The sequence below is a fragment of the Gracilinanus agilis genome, chromosome 3, assembly GCF_016433145.1.
Source record: "Gracilinanus agilis isolate LMUSP501 chromosome 3, AgileGrace, whole genome shotgun sequence".
Lineage (NCBI taxonomy): Eukaryota > Metazoa > Chordata > Mammalia > Didelphimorphia > Didelphidae > Gracilinanus > Gracilinanus agilis.
This window is the reverse complement of record NC_058132.1, coordinates 226,724,213-226,739,845: the sequence shown is the minus strand read 5'-3', so window position 1 is coordinate 226,739,845 and position 15,633 is coordinate 226,724,213. Positions and strand designations below refer to the sequence as shown.

Sequence of the window (15,633 nt, the reverse complement as noted above, 5' to 3'; positions counted from 1 at the left end):
TACACTGATTTAGAAAAACTAAGAACTGGTAATGACTTAAACTTTTTTTCCCAATCCACAAGTCTTTACTTAATAATTCTGTGCTCATGTGCCCCATTTTGGGCTGTTCTTGCTCTCTCTTGTTCTGGGATAATACTGACTCTTCCCACTCTTCAAAGTCAATGACTTCTTCTTTCCCATGATTTCCACTATTTTTACTAACTTTATAATTCTTTCTTTTCTCCCTACACCAAAGAGCCCAGTCAGTTCTCATGATCTAATCTGATGTGGCTCTGCCATGCCAAGATCCTTTGCAATAGCCAAATCCCAAGACCTCTTCCTCTAATCAGAAACTTCAAATGTATATTATGGAACCTGACAAAAAGAAAGAAAACCTTAATCATAAGAATTAAAATACTTTCTTTGAGAAAGACCTCTCAACATGAAAGAATATTAAATATTATACATAGGTTTAGTGCATATAACTATCTCAAATGGAAAATGGGGTATAGTGATAGGTAGCAGACTTAACAAAACTTTGAATCAAATTCTCTCAACTAGATAACCATAAGAACTTCTAACAATATTTTTAACAATAGTTGTATAATGCTTTATAATTTTCAGTGTTTTCATCTATATTATTTCATTTGATTCTTTCAATAATGATATCAAATAATAAATACCATTTTATAAATCAATTTAAGTGATTTTATAGAAAGAACACTGAAAGTCTAGAGACAAAAATGTAGTCTTCTCTCTACCTATTACAATGTGATCTTAGAAAATTACTTCTCTTAAGATTTTTGCTTTTTCAACTATAAAATGAGATTTCACCATCAAATCATACTTATTAAATATCCAAATATGGACAGTATTATTCTAGATTTAATATCCAAAGCTATGTCCTCTGGCAACTTAGAACCTAATTCAGGCATTTTCAGTTATTATTTTAAAATGTCAAGAGTTAAACAGTTCTGTTATGGAATTCTCAGAGATGAATCTATAGACAGTGAGAGGGGAGATACTGAAACATAATGAGGAATGAAGAAACTAAAACTATGAGTGGGAAGTAGACTAGGGTCTTAACCCCTATAAAGCTTAGAAAAAAAAGAAAAAACCTTTAGGTTAAATTAGGAAGAAATAAAGACATAGACAGATAGATAGGTAGGTAGGTAGGTAGATAGATAGAGAGAGAGAGAGAGAGAGAGAGAGAGAGGGAGAGGGAGAGAGAGACAGACAGACAGACAGACAGACAGAGAGATAAATGGACAGATAGATGTGCAGATGAATGGTGGATAGAGAAATGAATAGAGAGAGATAGATATAGATGTATATATAGTGAGTGATACAGAGACAGAAATAGAAACATAGGAACACCTTCTAGAGTTAATTACAATCTTTTTATATTTCCAGTCCAGTTCAATAATATTTGGGGGTCTTTGGGTTCTCCTGAATATTTTGTCCTTTTTTGCTTACTTAGACCACAGTATCACTTTTAATACCTTATGTACCATTAGTTCAGCATTTGTGATTCCCATAATTAATTCCTCCAGATTCTCTCTCCTTTTACTTTTGTTTCCATCATTTTATTAAGTATTGAACACTGTTTATTTATTGAACTCTTTCTCCTCTCTACACAAAGTCCATTTGTGGACTTTTAGTTGCTGATCAAAATTACCTTGCTGGAGGTAAATTCTATTAGTGATCTCTGAATAATATAACATTTGTCTATGATTTTAAGAGTTTTCCTTCTGCTTGTTTTTGTTTGGTTGTTTGGTTGGTTGGTTTTGGCCTTTATACATTATTCTTACAGTAGAAATTTCTAATATGATTTCCTCTACATAGAGGTGATAGACTCCAAGCATGTACTGAGACAAATAGTTATTTTAGACATGGCAAAATCAAGAATTAATTTTCCTTGACTACATTTTTGTTACAAGGATTTTTTTTTGTCTTTATTGCTCAATGTGGGAAGGGAAGGGAGGTTGGAGAGAAATATTTTCATTAATTGAAAGAAATTTAACTAAAAAAATATGGTACTTGACTAATTTTGAAAAAATTATTTTATGGTTCTCTGGTTATCTAGGTTTTTTATATTTTCTTTATATTTCAGGTCATTTTAATCTATTCATGAAGAAGGAAACATAATTGGGTTGAGTTCTTCCCTGACCTCTCATTCTACAGTATTGCCATAAGTCCAGCATATCCTCACCAGAGACTTACAACTGAATTCAGAAGGTTGGAGGCTCACTATTCTTGCTTTAGAACAGAGCAGTGATGGTAAACCTTTTAGGGAACAAGTGCCCAAACTACAACCCTAATTGTGCATGTGAGCCACACCCTTACCCCAGACAGCGGAGGGTGGAAGTGCTTCCATTGGGATCCTAGGCAGAGGGGCAGGTGATGTGAGAAATGTCCTTAGGCACAGTGGATAGGGGGACAGGAGCAGCCCACTCTGGCATGTGTGCCATAAGCTCACCAACACAGCTTTAGAGGAATCTATTTAAGGTAGTTTATTACAGAAGATTGTTAAGATTACCAAACCAGATCTTGAAAAGGATCTGGTCAGTTCATGAAAACCTTTTGAAAACAATTAAATCTTAAATTCACAGACCAACTTGAAAAAACTAAAATAAGTCATGACTTGAGTCTTTTCCCAAGTCAGAAAAGCTTAATGAAGTAATAACCTGCTTATCTGCTCTCTGAGAATACTCTTCTTGTGGTTTCCTGGTTTGTGGTATACCTCTGCACATGCAAACAAATATAGGCAGTTTAGTTTTAGATGGATACTAAAAGGTTCTCCAGGGAAAATTGTAAACTTAGGATTCTGATTGTTACTACATATAGTTGCAGGTTTAAATTTAGCCCGGGCAATATAAGTCAATGTAAATTGCCTATTAGTTCCCAAAGTTTTGAAAATTTTTATTATATTCAACAAACTATAATTAACTATAATAAATTTTTCATATGAATTCAGAATAGTTACAAAGTATCAAATAAAATAATCATTCTCAGACACTGCATATATACACTTGTATATGAATATAATAAAAATCTATAAAATAATTATATATGTATACACACATATAAATACATAAATGCATAATTCAGACTGGTAGCTAATATAAGTAAAAGACTAATAGAAGAAAATAAAAACCAATCTATTAAAAATACTACTTTATGAAACTATGAAATTTTGTTTTTGCCCTTTTTGGAGGAGATTACAGGGATCATACAAAAAGGCTATTTTTTCCCTAAAGATGACAAAAATACTCTTCATTTAAACAATTATTATTCTTTCTCCCATTTTCCCAGAGACTCATTATTTCTTCTGGAATTGCTATTAAATGAAATTATTCTTATTTATAGCAATCACCAACAAAGATTAATGGACACTTTTAGAAAAACTAATCTTAATTCTGTATGAAAGCCCTTAAAAACTTTGGAGATAGCTATCGTGTCTCAACAGATATTCTGTTCTCCAAACCAAACATCCCCAGTTTCTTTCATGGTTTCTAGTCTTTCTAGCTATCCTGGTTATCATCTTCTGCCAACATTTACTAACAATAAATAGCCTTCCTAAAACGTGTCCCCCATAACTGAACACAGTATTCCAGATATACCCTGATCAGCTCAGACGGGCAGTAGAGCTATTGCAACTCTCATTCTGTAATGACATTAGGCCACTTTCAATTTAGTCTAAGATCTCTTTCCACTTTCTTGTACATTTTCTCTCTGATAGACATGCATCATGATCTTATACTTAGCACTCCTATTTTCTTGACATTAGTGTATGTAGGCCCTTTGCAAAATTCATCCAGGTTCTTGTTATAGGTCCTCACCTGTAACAGCCTTCCTACAGCCCAAGTTTCAATGCCGAAAATTTTCTCTCTTAACTTGAAGACTTGGTAAGACCACTGAGACTTGGTAGGGTGGGATGCTTGAATAGAATGTGGCTATGAAAAAGTATGCCTTATTCCAAAGGAAAAGTTCTAAAGGTGGCAATATTATATTAGTAATATTTATGTATATGTAATATATGTATATTCATATATAGATGTATTGTATATCAAGAAAGTCAGATTCTTTTCAGAAACGGGGAATATGGGTATAGAACATAAAGATATCAGCCTTTTTCAATATGTTGGTTAATTTTTTTTTTTTTTAATTTTAAACCCTTAACTTCTGTGTATTGACTTATAGGTGGAAGATTGGTAAGGGTAGGCAATGGGGGTCAAGTGACTTGCCCAGGGTCACACAGCTGGGAAGTGTCTGAGGCCAGATTTGAACCTAGGACCTCCTGTCTCTAGGCCTGGCTCTCAATCCACTGAGCTACCCAGCTGCCCCCTATGTTGGTTAATTTTGCTGAACTTTTTTTCAAATTATTTGTTATAAAAGATGATTCTGGAGGAGGGAAAGCAGGATTTCAGGAAAAGCAGGTAATGTAAAAACAAAAATATATCAATTTTTTTTAGAAAAAGAAAAAAGCTAGAGATTCTTCAGGGAGAAACATAGTAGAGATCATTTAAGTACAGATCAGCTGAGGGTGAAAAAAAGTAATACAATGGGAGGAAATTATTACAGGGCAACTGGACAGATAAGCAATTTGGGAAATGGTTCAGAAACTTTGAACAGAAAGATGATATATAATAATATTGATGGGCGTGATTTCAACTACATCTTGCTGGGGCTTTCTAACAAAAGCAGAATAAGTAGATACATCTTCAAATTGTACTGATTTGCAATTTATGCTTCAAAGAAATGGAGAGGGCAAAGAAGGCAACTGCCATTCTGGGCATAAATCTCACCAATAAGAAGAAACTGACTGCTGAAGCATAAATGACAGGAAGACGAGGGACACATGGCCTTTCCATGTTAGAATTCATAAAAGAGACAGAGGAGAGCAAAACATAATATGACAACCTATATTCTAAGAGAATAGATTTTAAAACTTCAGAAAAAGTAGGAGCCAAAGGTCTAATGTTCTATAGAAGTCAAATAATGAAGGACAGAAATCTCTCAGGACTAAAATTCTTAAAAGAATAAACTATTCTGAAAAAAGAAGAAGAAATGGTAAAATGTCTAATGATATCAATGCAGACATAAAAGGAACTCATTTTTAGAAGTCATGTTTAGAAGGTAGCAGCAGAATCAGTTAATAAAAGAGATACTCAGAGTAATAGTCTTGTAGGGATGTCAGGAGCCTTAATGCTAAGGAAGAACTGAGGATAGTAATGCTAGGGACAATGAAAGTAGTCTTAGTTATGTTAGAGGAATAAAAATGGGATGGTATCACTATATGGGATGGATGGAACACTGATAATAGACAACAGAGAGAAAGCAAGACTATTCAGTAATTATTTTGCTTATATTTTCTTTTCCAAGGATAATGAACTTTTAGTCTAGGAAAGAACATGAAGAGTAAATAAGGAAATAAAATCCAAGACAAGTAAGGAATTAGTAATAGATAATTTACAAAAAAGCATAACTAGAAATTATTTTACCTTGAAGCAGCCAGGTGACTCAGTGGGTAAAGAGCAGGCCTAGAGTCAAGAGGACCTGGGTTTGATTCTGACCTCTGACATAAAGTATCTAAATTAGATACTTGGTGGTATAGGGGTTTCAGATAGTTTGTTAGGGCTAGTTATCAGAAGTAACACAGGTGTAGGAAGGCCAACAAGAGAAATCTAGCAGGATAACCAAATGATGTCAAACAGGGTTTATTCAAAGTAAGGGAAGGAAGGAAAGGGAATTGGGATGATCTATTATTATTCAATAACTAACCCTCCCAACAGCTCTAATAATTCTCAGGAAGCCTTCTGAGAGATTTAGCTACACTGTCCTTACCTCTCTACCTAAAGTCCTAGTCCCTACTGTAAATAACTCCTCTAATCTAAATTTTCCCCTTAGATGGTGTCAGAGATATCAAGGTAAGGAGCTAAGCAGAAATGGGGCTTAAGGAGAGTTTCTCATGGACAGATATCTTAGCAGCTCTATAGATGTATTTCTCAGCCAGCAGGAAACAGAATAACCAGGTACAGGCAGGATGGGATGATACAGCAGAAGGGCAGTTGCAAGAGAGAGAATAGCTAGCTCACCAGGTCCATCCTAGGAGACTAGATCAGACTCAAACTCCAGCTCAACTGTCTGTTAGAAAAGACAGCCCTGTCACTTATATAGAATTCCAGAACCTTTCTTGCCTCTTCATGTCTCTGCATCCTCTGCACACACTTATAACACCTCAGACATTTCCTAGTTGTATGACCTGAGGCAAGTCGCTTAACCTTTATTGCCTAGCCCTTACTTATCTTCTGCCTTAGTATTGATTGTAGTTTTGATGCTAAGACATTAGAAAAGGGTTTAAAAACAAATTTTTTATTTCACCTGGGGCAGGACCAGAAATAATACAGAAAGTAGTTGGAGGGCACAAAAGCACCACAAAGAAGTAAGGCAGGAAGGGAACCCAGTCCTATGAAGGAAAAGAGAAGCAATAATGGCACAGATGACAGTCTAACCAGAGGCACATTTGCTCTGGAAGAACAGGTGCCCCACCACCTCCAGAGAGACCCACCTGCACCACCTCAAACGCTTGAGGAGGAGAAGCTGAAGGGTATCACAGTGATGAGATCATGAAGGAGAGGCCAAACATGGGAGCAGTCTCACACTGTTCAGTACAGGCCAGTGAAAGGCTGTGAAGTACAGAGATAGAAATCTGAGGAGTAAATGTACTCCATGGAAGTGAGCACACTAACACAAACCCTGAGTGGGCCCTGGTTACACCTCTAAACTTACTTTCCTTCAGTGAGTTCAATTCCATTCTATTAGTCAAATAAGATTGTACAATTGCTGGGGGGAGGGAATATGAATATATACTGCATATATAAGTATTGTAATCTCCTAGACCTTTGTATAATGCTTCTTCAGAGACAGAAATTGACAACTTTTTATTCAAGGGCTTATTTTTTTCAAAGAGGTTTTTCTGTGCCTCTGTTTAGCCTGCATGAAGGAAGGAACTCTTACTCTAAAGCAGTGGTTCCCAAACTTTTTTGGCCTACTGCCCCCTTTCCAGAAAAAATATTTCTTAGCCCCCTGGAAATTTTTTTTTTAATTTTAAGAGCAATTAATAGGAAAGATAAATGCACCTGTGGCCATCACTACTCCCCTGGATCGCTGCAGCACCTACCAGGAGAGGGTAGCGCCCACTTTGGGAATCACTGCTCTAAAGGCTAGGGTGGCATTGGTGAACCTTTTAGAGATCGCGTGCCCAAACTGCAACTTCAAGCTGCCTGTGAGTCCCCCACATTACCCCAGACAGCAGAGGGAGGAAATGTTTGCATTGGGCTGCTGGACAGAGGGGAGGGGCATGTAAACACTGCCCCCAGGTGTGGTGGAGAGGGGGAGGGGAGCAGCCCACTCTGTGCTGCCAGGGCATGTGTGCCACGCCTTTGCCAACATGTGGCTTGGGTATAGCACAAGCCAGGAGGGCTTAGTGGGAATTTATTTCATCTTGGCACTAGGTAGTTCCTACCATTATTTAAGAGCAGTAGATGATATAGTTAGCGCCCTTCTTATATCAGGAGTTGGCTTTAACTCATATTTTTAAATAGGTAAATAATTCTGGAAGGCAATTTGGAATTATGCCCAAAGGTCTTTAAAAGAATGCATACCCTTTGATCCAGTAATGCCCCTACTAAGCTTGTACCCCAAAGAGATAATAATGAAAAATGTTTGTACAAAAATATTCATAGCTGCGCTCTTTGTGGTAACAAAAAAATTGGAAAATGAGGGGATGTCCTTTGTTTGGGGAATAGCTGAACAAATTGTGGTATATGATGGTGATGGAATACTTTTGTGCTATAAAGAACGATAAACTGCTTGATTTCCATATGAGCTGGAAAGACGTCCATGAACTGATGCAGAGTGAAATGAACAGAACCAGAAGAACAGCACACACAGAGATGGGATAATCATATGACTTTGACTTTACTACTGATAGCGATGCAATGATCCAGGACAATGCCAAGGGACTTATGAGAAAGAAAGCTATGCATATTGAGAGAAAGAACTGTGGGAGCAGAAATGCAGAAGAAAAACATTTAATTTTTCACTTGTTTACATGGGTTTTGGATATGGGATTTAGGTTTTTAAAAGATTATTACAAAAATGAACAATATGGAAATTGGCATTGAGTGATATCATACATGTATAACCCAGTGGAATTACTTGTTGGCTCTGGGAGGGGGGAGGAAAAAGGGGAGGGAAGAAACATGAATCACCTGGCCATGGGAAAATATTTAAATAAAAAGAAAAAATAAATAAAATAGGTGAATAAAAGCCCATCTGGAATAGGTTCAGAGAGTCAGAGGTGGAAGGGATTTTACAGTTCATCTACTCCAATCCCCTTATATTACCGATGAAGAAAATGAGAACTAGATCACATAGGAAGCAGAATTGGCATTGACCCAAAGTCCTCTGACTTCAAATCCAACATTCTTTCTACTGCCCCATTTCTTTCTGTCTTGACTATCTGGTAGCTTTCTAACCACTTTGTTTCTCTTAATGATGGACACCAAAGTACTAAAAAGTGCTACTCTACATTCTCCACACTTTAAGGCTGACCTGATCTGTTTAATCAAATGTAGTTGGCTTAAAGATTAGCAATAGAATATTTGGGTTCAAGCCTCAGGCCTGCCATTTATCAGCTGAGTAAACTTTAATAAGCAATTTAATTTCTCTAAACCTTAGTGTCTTCAGCCTCAAAATGGGGATAATAAATCTGGGCTATTTTTCTGAAGTGATTAGTTTGAGGAAAGCACTTTATAAAGCTTGAAAGTCCGATTTTAAAAAATAGGTCATCTGTTCCATTTTTTAAAGTGAAATCATATGTTCTATCAGGCTTAACTGTTTTTAAATGAAATTGCTAGTTGAATTGCTTACATGTTCACTGTTTCTGCATAAGCAATAATTACAATAGCTAGTATAGAACTCTGGAAAGAGAAGAGGCACTCAATAAATCTTAGTCTGATACAATGACTAAGAGACAGATTTAACTAAAAATAAGCATCCACATTTAGAGCAGCAGCTTTAACTTGAGGCTTCCCACTCAAAAGCATAGAAGCAACAATGACATTTTTTGTATTTTCACAAGTGTTTTTTGAACTTGTATACAAAATTCTGGGGCAGCTGAAATATTGGCATATTTAATGACTTCAAAAATGGGGAAGAAAGGGGGTGGGGAGGCATCTGGGTGGCTCAGTGGATTGAGAGCCAGGCCTACAGACAGGAGGTCCTAGGTTCAAATCTGGTTTCAGACACTTCCTACTCATGTGACCCTGGGCAAGTCACTTGACCCCCATTGCCTAGCCCCTAACACTCTTCTGCCTTGGAGCCAATACACAGTATTGACTCCAAGATGGGAGATAAGGGTTTTTATAAAAAAAAAAATGGAAAAAAAAAACCTTGAAACCGAGTATTTTTGTTATAGTACAAGGAAATATATTCCCACTCTCTTCTGTTGAAATGCCAGAAATATTGTGACATTCCAACTTAATTTAGGCAGATTTGTGTAGGATAAATACACAGTGTGTGGTCAATTATACAAAAGCAGATTTTCTTCCATTTAAATAGACTGTAAAACCATTATTAACTGAGGATCATACTAAAGAAAGGATAAGAATGTATCTAACACTAACACATGTACAATCAAGATTGCTAGGCTACAGATGGAATACTAAAATCAGTCAGAGAAAAATGAAGGACTAATTGGAGCTACAAAGTAATCAGAATGATTTCCGCAAGCCATAAAATAAATTAGTATTAACAATTTGTCAACATAACTCAAAGCATGAAACTAAAATATGCCACGATATTGAATATATTGGAGCTCACTATAGCACAAGTACATTTTAAAGTCATTATTATTCATAAGAAGTGATTATATCCAAAGTCCATTACTGTCATTAAAAGCAAGTACTATGGTCATTTACCAAATAACCATTTGATACAAAATTGTTGATGACAGTTTCCAAATTGAAATTTCGTCCCTTTTCCTTATTTTTCTTTAGTTACACTTCTCTATCAAATCTTCCTCAGGTAAAAGGTTTCAATTAGTCTGTTCCATGTACCATAATCCAACATTCCATCATGTTCTCCAGTTAAATGCCACAATTGCTACACATTATTTGTTTTCTCCCTAATTATTTTCTCATTTCTTATCTGTCTGTATGGAACATGGAAAACAGCAAAGGTGAGACCTCCTCTTCTACTCTCTACCTCTTCTCATCTACATGAATTTGTCCTTATCATCCAGTAATTAAGTGAGGAACCTGGGTTCCCAGGAGTTTTCCAGAGATGATGTCAGAGGCTCTCTCACCCAGGTTCCACAAAGGAGAGTGAAATGATAAGAGAGTATATAATTCAGAGGCTTTTTGATGTCATAACTATAGTGTTTACCACATTTCATTGATGATATGCACACATTACCTTCAATTGCTCAAGTGCAAAAGGTGAACCATCTTCTTGTAAATGCTGAATGATTTGTTCCATAGTACTTGCTGAAAACCAGCTATAGAGAGGAAAATTTATTATATCACCAATTAGTGACTAATATTCTATTTCTGAAGTACCAGTGAATTTGAATTTGGAGCTGAGAAAAGCATGATTTATTTTTCTCTCTACAGTAAAAATATAATTTTGCCAACTGCATTTAAGATAATAAAAAAAATAGACTATATCTTCTGGGAAACAATATGTAACCAACCTTACTTAACTAATGGGAAATTAAACCTAAATTTTCCTTTGCTTTATTTTATTCTTATTTTACTTGCTATGATTATTTCCAAATTGGTTTTTTTTTTGTTGCTTTTTTTCAGGGCTAGGGGGCTGGACTCTGATTTTACTGATAAAGGTGTTCTCCTCCCACCTTCTGAGAAATTCCCTCTATCAGAGCAGAACAATAATCTTAAAGGGTTATCTGGGTCACATTGTGGTTAAATGACTTGCTCAGAATTACAAAGCCAGCCTATTTTAGAGGCAGGGCATGAACCTCACTCGGTCTACCAGACTCCAAAACCAAGTCTATGTCCAATAAACCACATTGTCTATCTCAATACACTGTTCTAAATTAACAGATGTGTCAGTATTCTTAGATGTGAAAATAAACACTTTTCAAAAGTCTATAGATGTTAACATATTCTGCTATTATTTGGCTTTTTCTCTGTCCTATTCTTTTTTTCGTCATTTAACTACATAAAATATTTTGCTTGACACTTGAACAAATGACTCTAAAAAATTTATTAGTTCACAGAAATTTTCCTTTTTGATCCCTCTGTAACAAGTTGTTATTTAAACTAGAATCACATGCATTATATAGTTACTGTGTGGCTTCTAAACTTTACATCACTACATTGTTAAAAAATTCAAGATATTCCCACAGGAATATAACATACCCAGAGATTGTTGCCAAATACCTGTTAATATTAATGAAGAGAAGGGGGCAGCTGGGTAGCTCAGTGGATTGAGAGCCAGGCCTAGAGACGGAAGGTCCTAGGTTCAAATCTGGCCTCAGACACTTCCCAGCTGTGTGACCTTGGGCATGGCACTTGACCCCCATTGCCTACCCTTACCACTCTTCTCCGTTGGAGCCAATACACAGTATTGACTCCAAGACGGAAGGTAAGGGTTTAAAAAATATATATTAATGAAGAGAAGGGTTTCAGAAAAACCTGGGAATACATGTATGAACTGATACAAAGTGAAGATAGCAAAACCAAGAAGACAATCTACACAGTAACAGCAATATTGTAAAGATAATCAGTTGTAAAAGATTTAATATCCTGATTAAAATAATAACCTATAGCTGTGTGACCCTGGGCAAGTCACTTAATCCCCACTGCCTAGCTCTTCTTCTGCCTTGGAACCAATTCAGAGTATTGATTCTAAGACAGAAGGTAAGAGTTTAAAAAAACAAAAACAATGATCTACTACAATGTCAAAATGATGAAATATGCTATTTACCTCTAGAAAAAGAACTGATGAACTCAAGTGTACAGATGGAGGCACAATTTTTTCTCTTTCTTTTACTTGCTTTTTTTGAGGGGGGAAGGGTGAGCCATGTCTAATGTGGAAATTTGTTTTGTGTGACTACAAATCTATAAATTAGTATACATATGTATACATAATAGGTTCTTTTTTCTTGCCTTCTCAATAGGAGATGAGGAGGATGAGAATTTAGAACCAAAAAAAAAATCAAATTAAAAAAGTCTCTGCTCTAAACAAACAAATGCAACAAATAAATGAGAAAATGAATAGATAAATGATCATATAAATAAGAAAAAAAGCATTGAAGACCTGAAAAAACATACCTGTTAATATTATTCATGTGTTCCTCAAGTACAAAAGGTTTATCTTGATTAACTTCACACTGAATAAAAAAGATGACAAAAATTTTATTTTGGCTAATTGAAGGAATTTATAATGTAAAAACTTTAAAACCTCTATAACAATGATAAACTTAATATTAATAATTAGTGGATTATAGCTCTAATAATGATATATAATAATGAAATATACATCTAATAATAGATAATAATACATTAAAATGTTTGGTCAAATTACATCAACAATGGCAGATAAATATGCAAAATTTACCCTGGGCAAGTCACTTGACCCCCATTGCCCACCCTTACCAATCTTCCACCTATGAGACAATACACCGAAGTACAAGGGTAAAAAAAAAAAAATAATGTATGTTGCACTTTAATGTTTACAAAGCCCTTTACACTGATTGTCTCATTTCAGAATGTCAAATGTGCTTTGCTATGGACTCAATTATTTTAGACATTTTCAGATTTTTGTCAATATTCACAAAAGACTAACTCATGTATCATGCTTGGTGCTAACTTTGGGGCTTATATGAAAGAATGTAGATTCAAATAATCTCTAAGGAAAGCATTGTAATATTGGAATATACTTTATCATAAGATAAATGTCCACATTTCATATATTATGAATCCATTTTAGGCTCTATGTTTTTTCTTTTGACAATGTCATCTTGTTCATTAAAATGTAAAAAAATGAGATCCAAGTTTCTGAACTGGAGCCTCTAAAACACTGTACTACTCATATCAAACCATACCAGGAGTTGTACACTATAAACTGTTTACTTGTAAAAGAAGAGCTGAAGAAGCTAAATTGTGATAAACTTTATTAGAATAATGTTTACATTCCATAGGTTATCAAAGGTAGAAGGACCTTCAAGGATATTTAATCCAGCCCATACCCAAGTATGAATTCTTTATGCAACATCAACAACTAGTGGCAACACAGCCTCCTTGTAAAGACTTCCATGATGAGGAACTTACTACTTCTACAGGCAGAACATACATGTTTGGACTGTACTTTTATTAAGCCCTTCTTTACTTTGAACCTAAACTCAAATCTATTTCCTCACAGAATCCATCCATGGTTCTCAGTTCTGTCCTGTAGAGCCAAGCAGAACAAATTTAATTCTTCTTACTATTCTGTCAGGTTCCCAGGGCCTGACACTAGATAACTCTTCTCTAAGAAGGGGAAATTGGATGTAATCTCATCTTTAAAATAATCCAGAACTCTCAGCTCTCAAGCAAAGAGTCACAGCTGGTCTCCAATGTGTAATTTCTCTCTTTCTGTCTCAGTCTCTCTGTCTCTCTCTCCCAAAGCTTAAAGCTCATATATAAAAATGACTATTATTATAGGTATATGTTAATCTTAGTAGAGTCCTTTTAAATTAAAATTTGAGATTAAAACTATTAATTGGAATACCTTTTTGTGGTAAGTATCCAAGACTTCTGCCACATTTTCTTTTGAAGGAGATTTCAGGGCCAACAAATCTTTCTCCAGCATAGTTAACTAAAGAGTTTTTTAAAAATTAGAGAAAAATTGAAATCTTACAGAAAAAAAAAAATACAAAATCAAAACATTTAATAACAAACAATATAACATGAGTTAGACATCATTCTTCCTATACTCTTACTGAATCAATCACTTCATTATTCCTCTGAAGGCACATTCCCATACAACAAATATGACTTGGGGGGAATCCAGGAGGGTAAAAGAGAAACTAAGCAAGAAGAAATGTTATCATCTATCTTGTCTATTCCTCATAGCCTCTTACTCCCCTAGCTTCCATCTTACTAAGCCATTTCCTTTTTATTCTTTCTCAAGATAAAAAAGCAGAGCAGCAATCAGCCTTCATAGCTATTATTCAGAATTCTATCTAGCTTCCTAAGCAGCACTTTACAGAGATCTTCTTTTCAGCAATTGAAACAAATATAGTAATGGAAACATTTCTTCTGTGTTCATAAACCAAATGGGAAAACTGATGCTAACTTGAAAAGAGAACTTTTTTCCTTATTTTGAGGACATATTCACAAGATTTATTTCTATATATTTCTATATATGCAGCATATATTGTTTATAAGACTATTTGAAACAGAAAGACATACACGTCCAAATAAAGGGATAAAGCAGAATCTATTATGCTTCAACTGAAAAAAAAAAGGCAGGGGTGGCAATCATGATCTTAGCCAAAGCAAAAGCAAAAGCAAAAATAAACCAATTAAAAGAAATAATCAGAGAAACCATATTTTGCTAAAAGATATGAGAGACAATGAAGTAATATCAAAAAATTTTACAGCAATAGCCATTCTCCAATTGACAAATGGTCAAGGGATATGAACAGGCGGTTTTCAGAAGAAATCAAAGCTAGCTAGTGTTATTGTTATTCATCTGACAAGGTAAGGAGATGAGGATGAGTCACTGAAAGTCACTGATTGTAACTAACAGTTCTACTAGTGCTGTAACATCTGACACTAGCATCAGAAGCAGAAGCTGTATTAATTCTGTCAGAAGGACACGAGGATAAAGGATTGTCCTATCTTGCATATGTGGGGTTAGTTCAAATGGGAAACAAAACGTATTGCCATCAATAGTAATAAATGTAATCTGCTATGTTACAAGAAGAGCTGAGGTCACAGGAAAATGTCTTCTGTTTGAGAAAAATACTCTGATTACTTAAAGAAAAGTGAGAGCATAATAGATGGACCAGGATTTATACAAAAGATATATTCCAGAAAAATTGTGTAGAAGTCAAATCTTTCAAAAAATTACTCCTCCTACCCCACTAGCTGAACTCCTTGGACTAAAACCCATCATGATCAAGCCTCTAGGAAACCTCGTTATCAGGAAACTTATCAAGCTGTGAAACTGCGTCAATTTTGGTACTCACACCTCATGAGAACTCTGAGTACTTCTGCCCCTCTGATTCAAGAAGTGGAGGGGTGGCACAAAAAGAACTCCTCCCAAATCCTCTATTTAAATAAGATGCACAGAAAAGCCATTCATCTCTTCATTTCCTACCAGTTGTACTCCTTGGACTGAACTCTACCATGCACTCTTACTAGGTACCTTCACCTTTTCCCCACTTTTCAGCTTCCTTTTATATACTATCTTTCCCCAATTAGATTTTGAGCTCCTCAAGAGCAAAGACTTTCTTTTTCTTATTTGTATCCTCAGCACTTAGTAGTGCCTGGAATATAGTAGATGCTTAATAAATATGTACCAAATGACTAATATTAAAAGCATTAAGAGCACTTGCCTCTTAAAGAACCCTGTATT

At 35.4% G+C, this 15,633-nt stretch overlaps 1 protein-coding gene across 1 annotated transcript in view; it reads right to left on the bottom strand.

Annotated features, from left to right (window-relative positions):
* The window catches only part of HIBCH (3-hydroxyisobutyryl-CoA hydrolase), a 94,926-nt gene that overhangs the window by 12,401 nt on the left and 66,892 nt on the right, over positions 1 to 15,633 (bottom strand). Inside the window, exons 9-11 of the mRNA XM_044669698.1 lie at positions 13,780 to 13,866; positions 12,342 to 12,400; positions 10,462 to 10,543 (exon numbers count right to left, since the gene is read on the bottom strand). Coding sequence (XP_044525633.1) covers positions 10,462 to 10,543; positions 12,342 to 12,400; positions 13,780 to 13,866 — 228 coding nt within the window. The remainder of the gene's footprint in view (positions 1 to 10,461; positions 10,544 to 12,341; positions 12,401 to 13,779; positions 13,867 to 15,633) is intronic.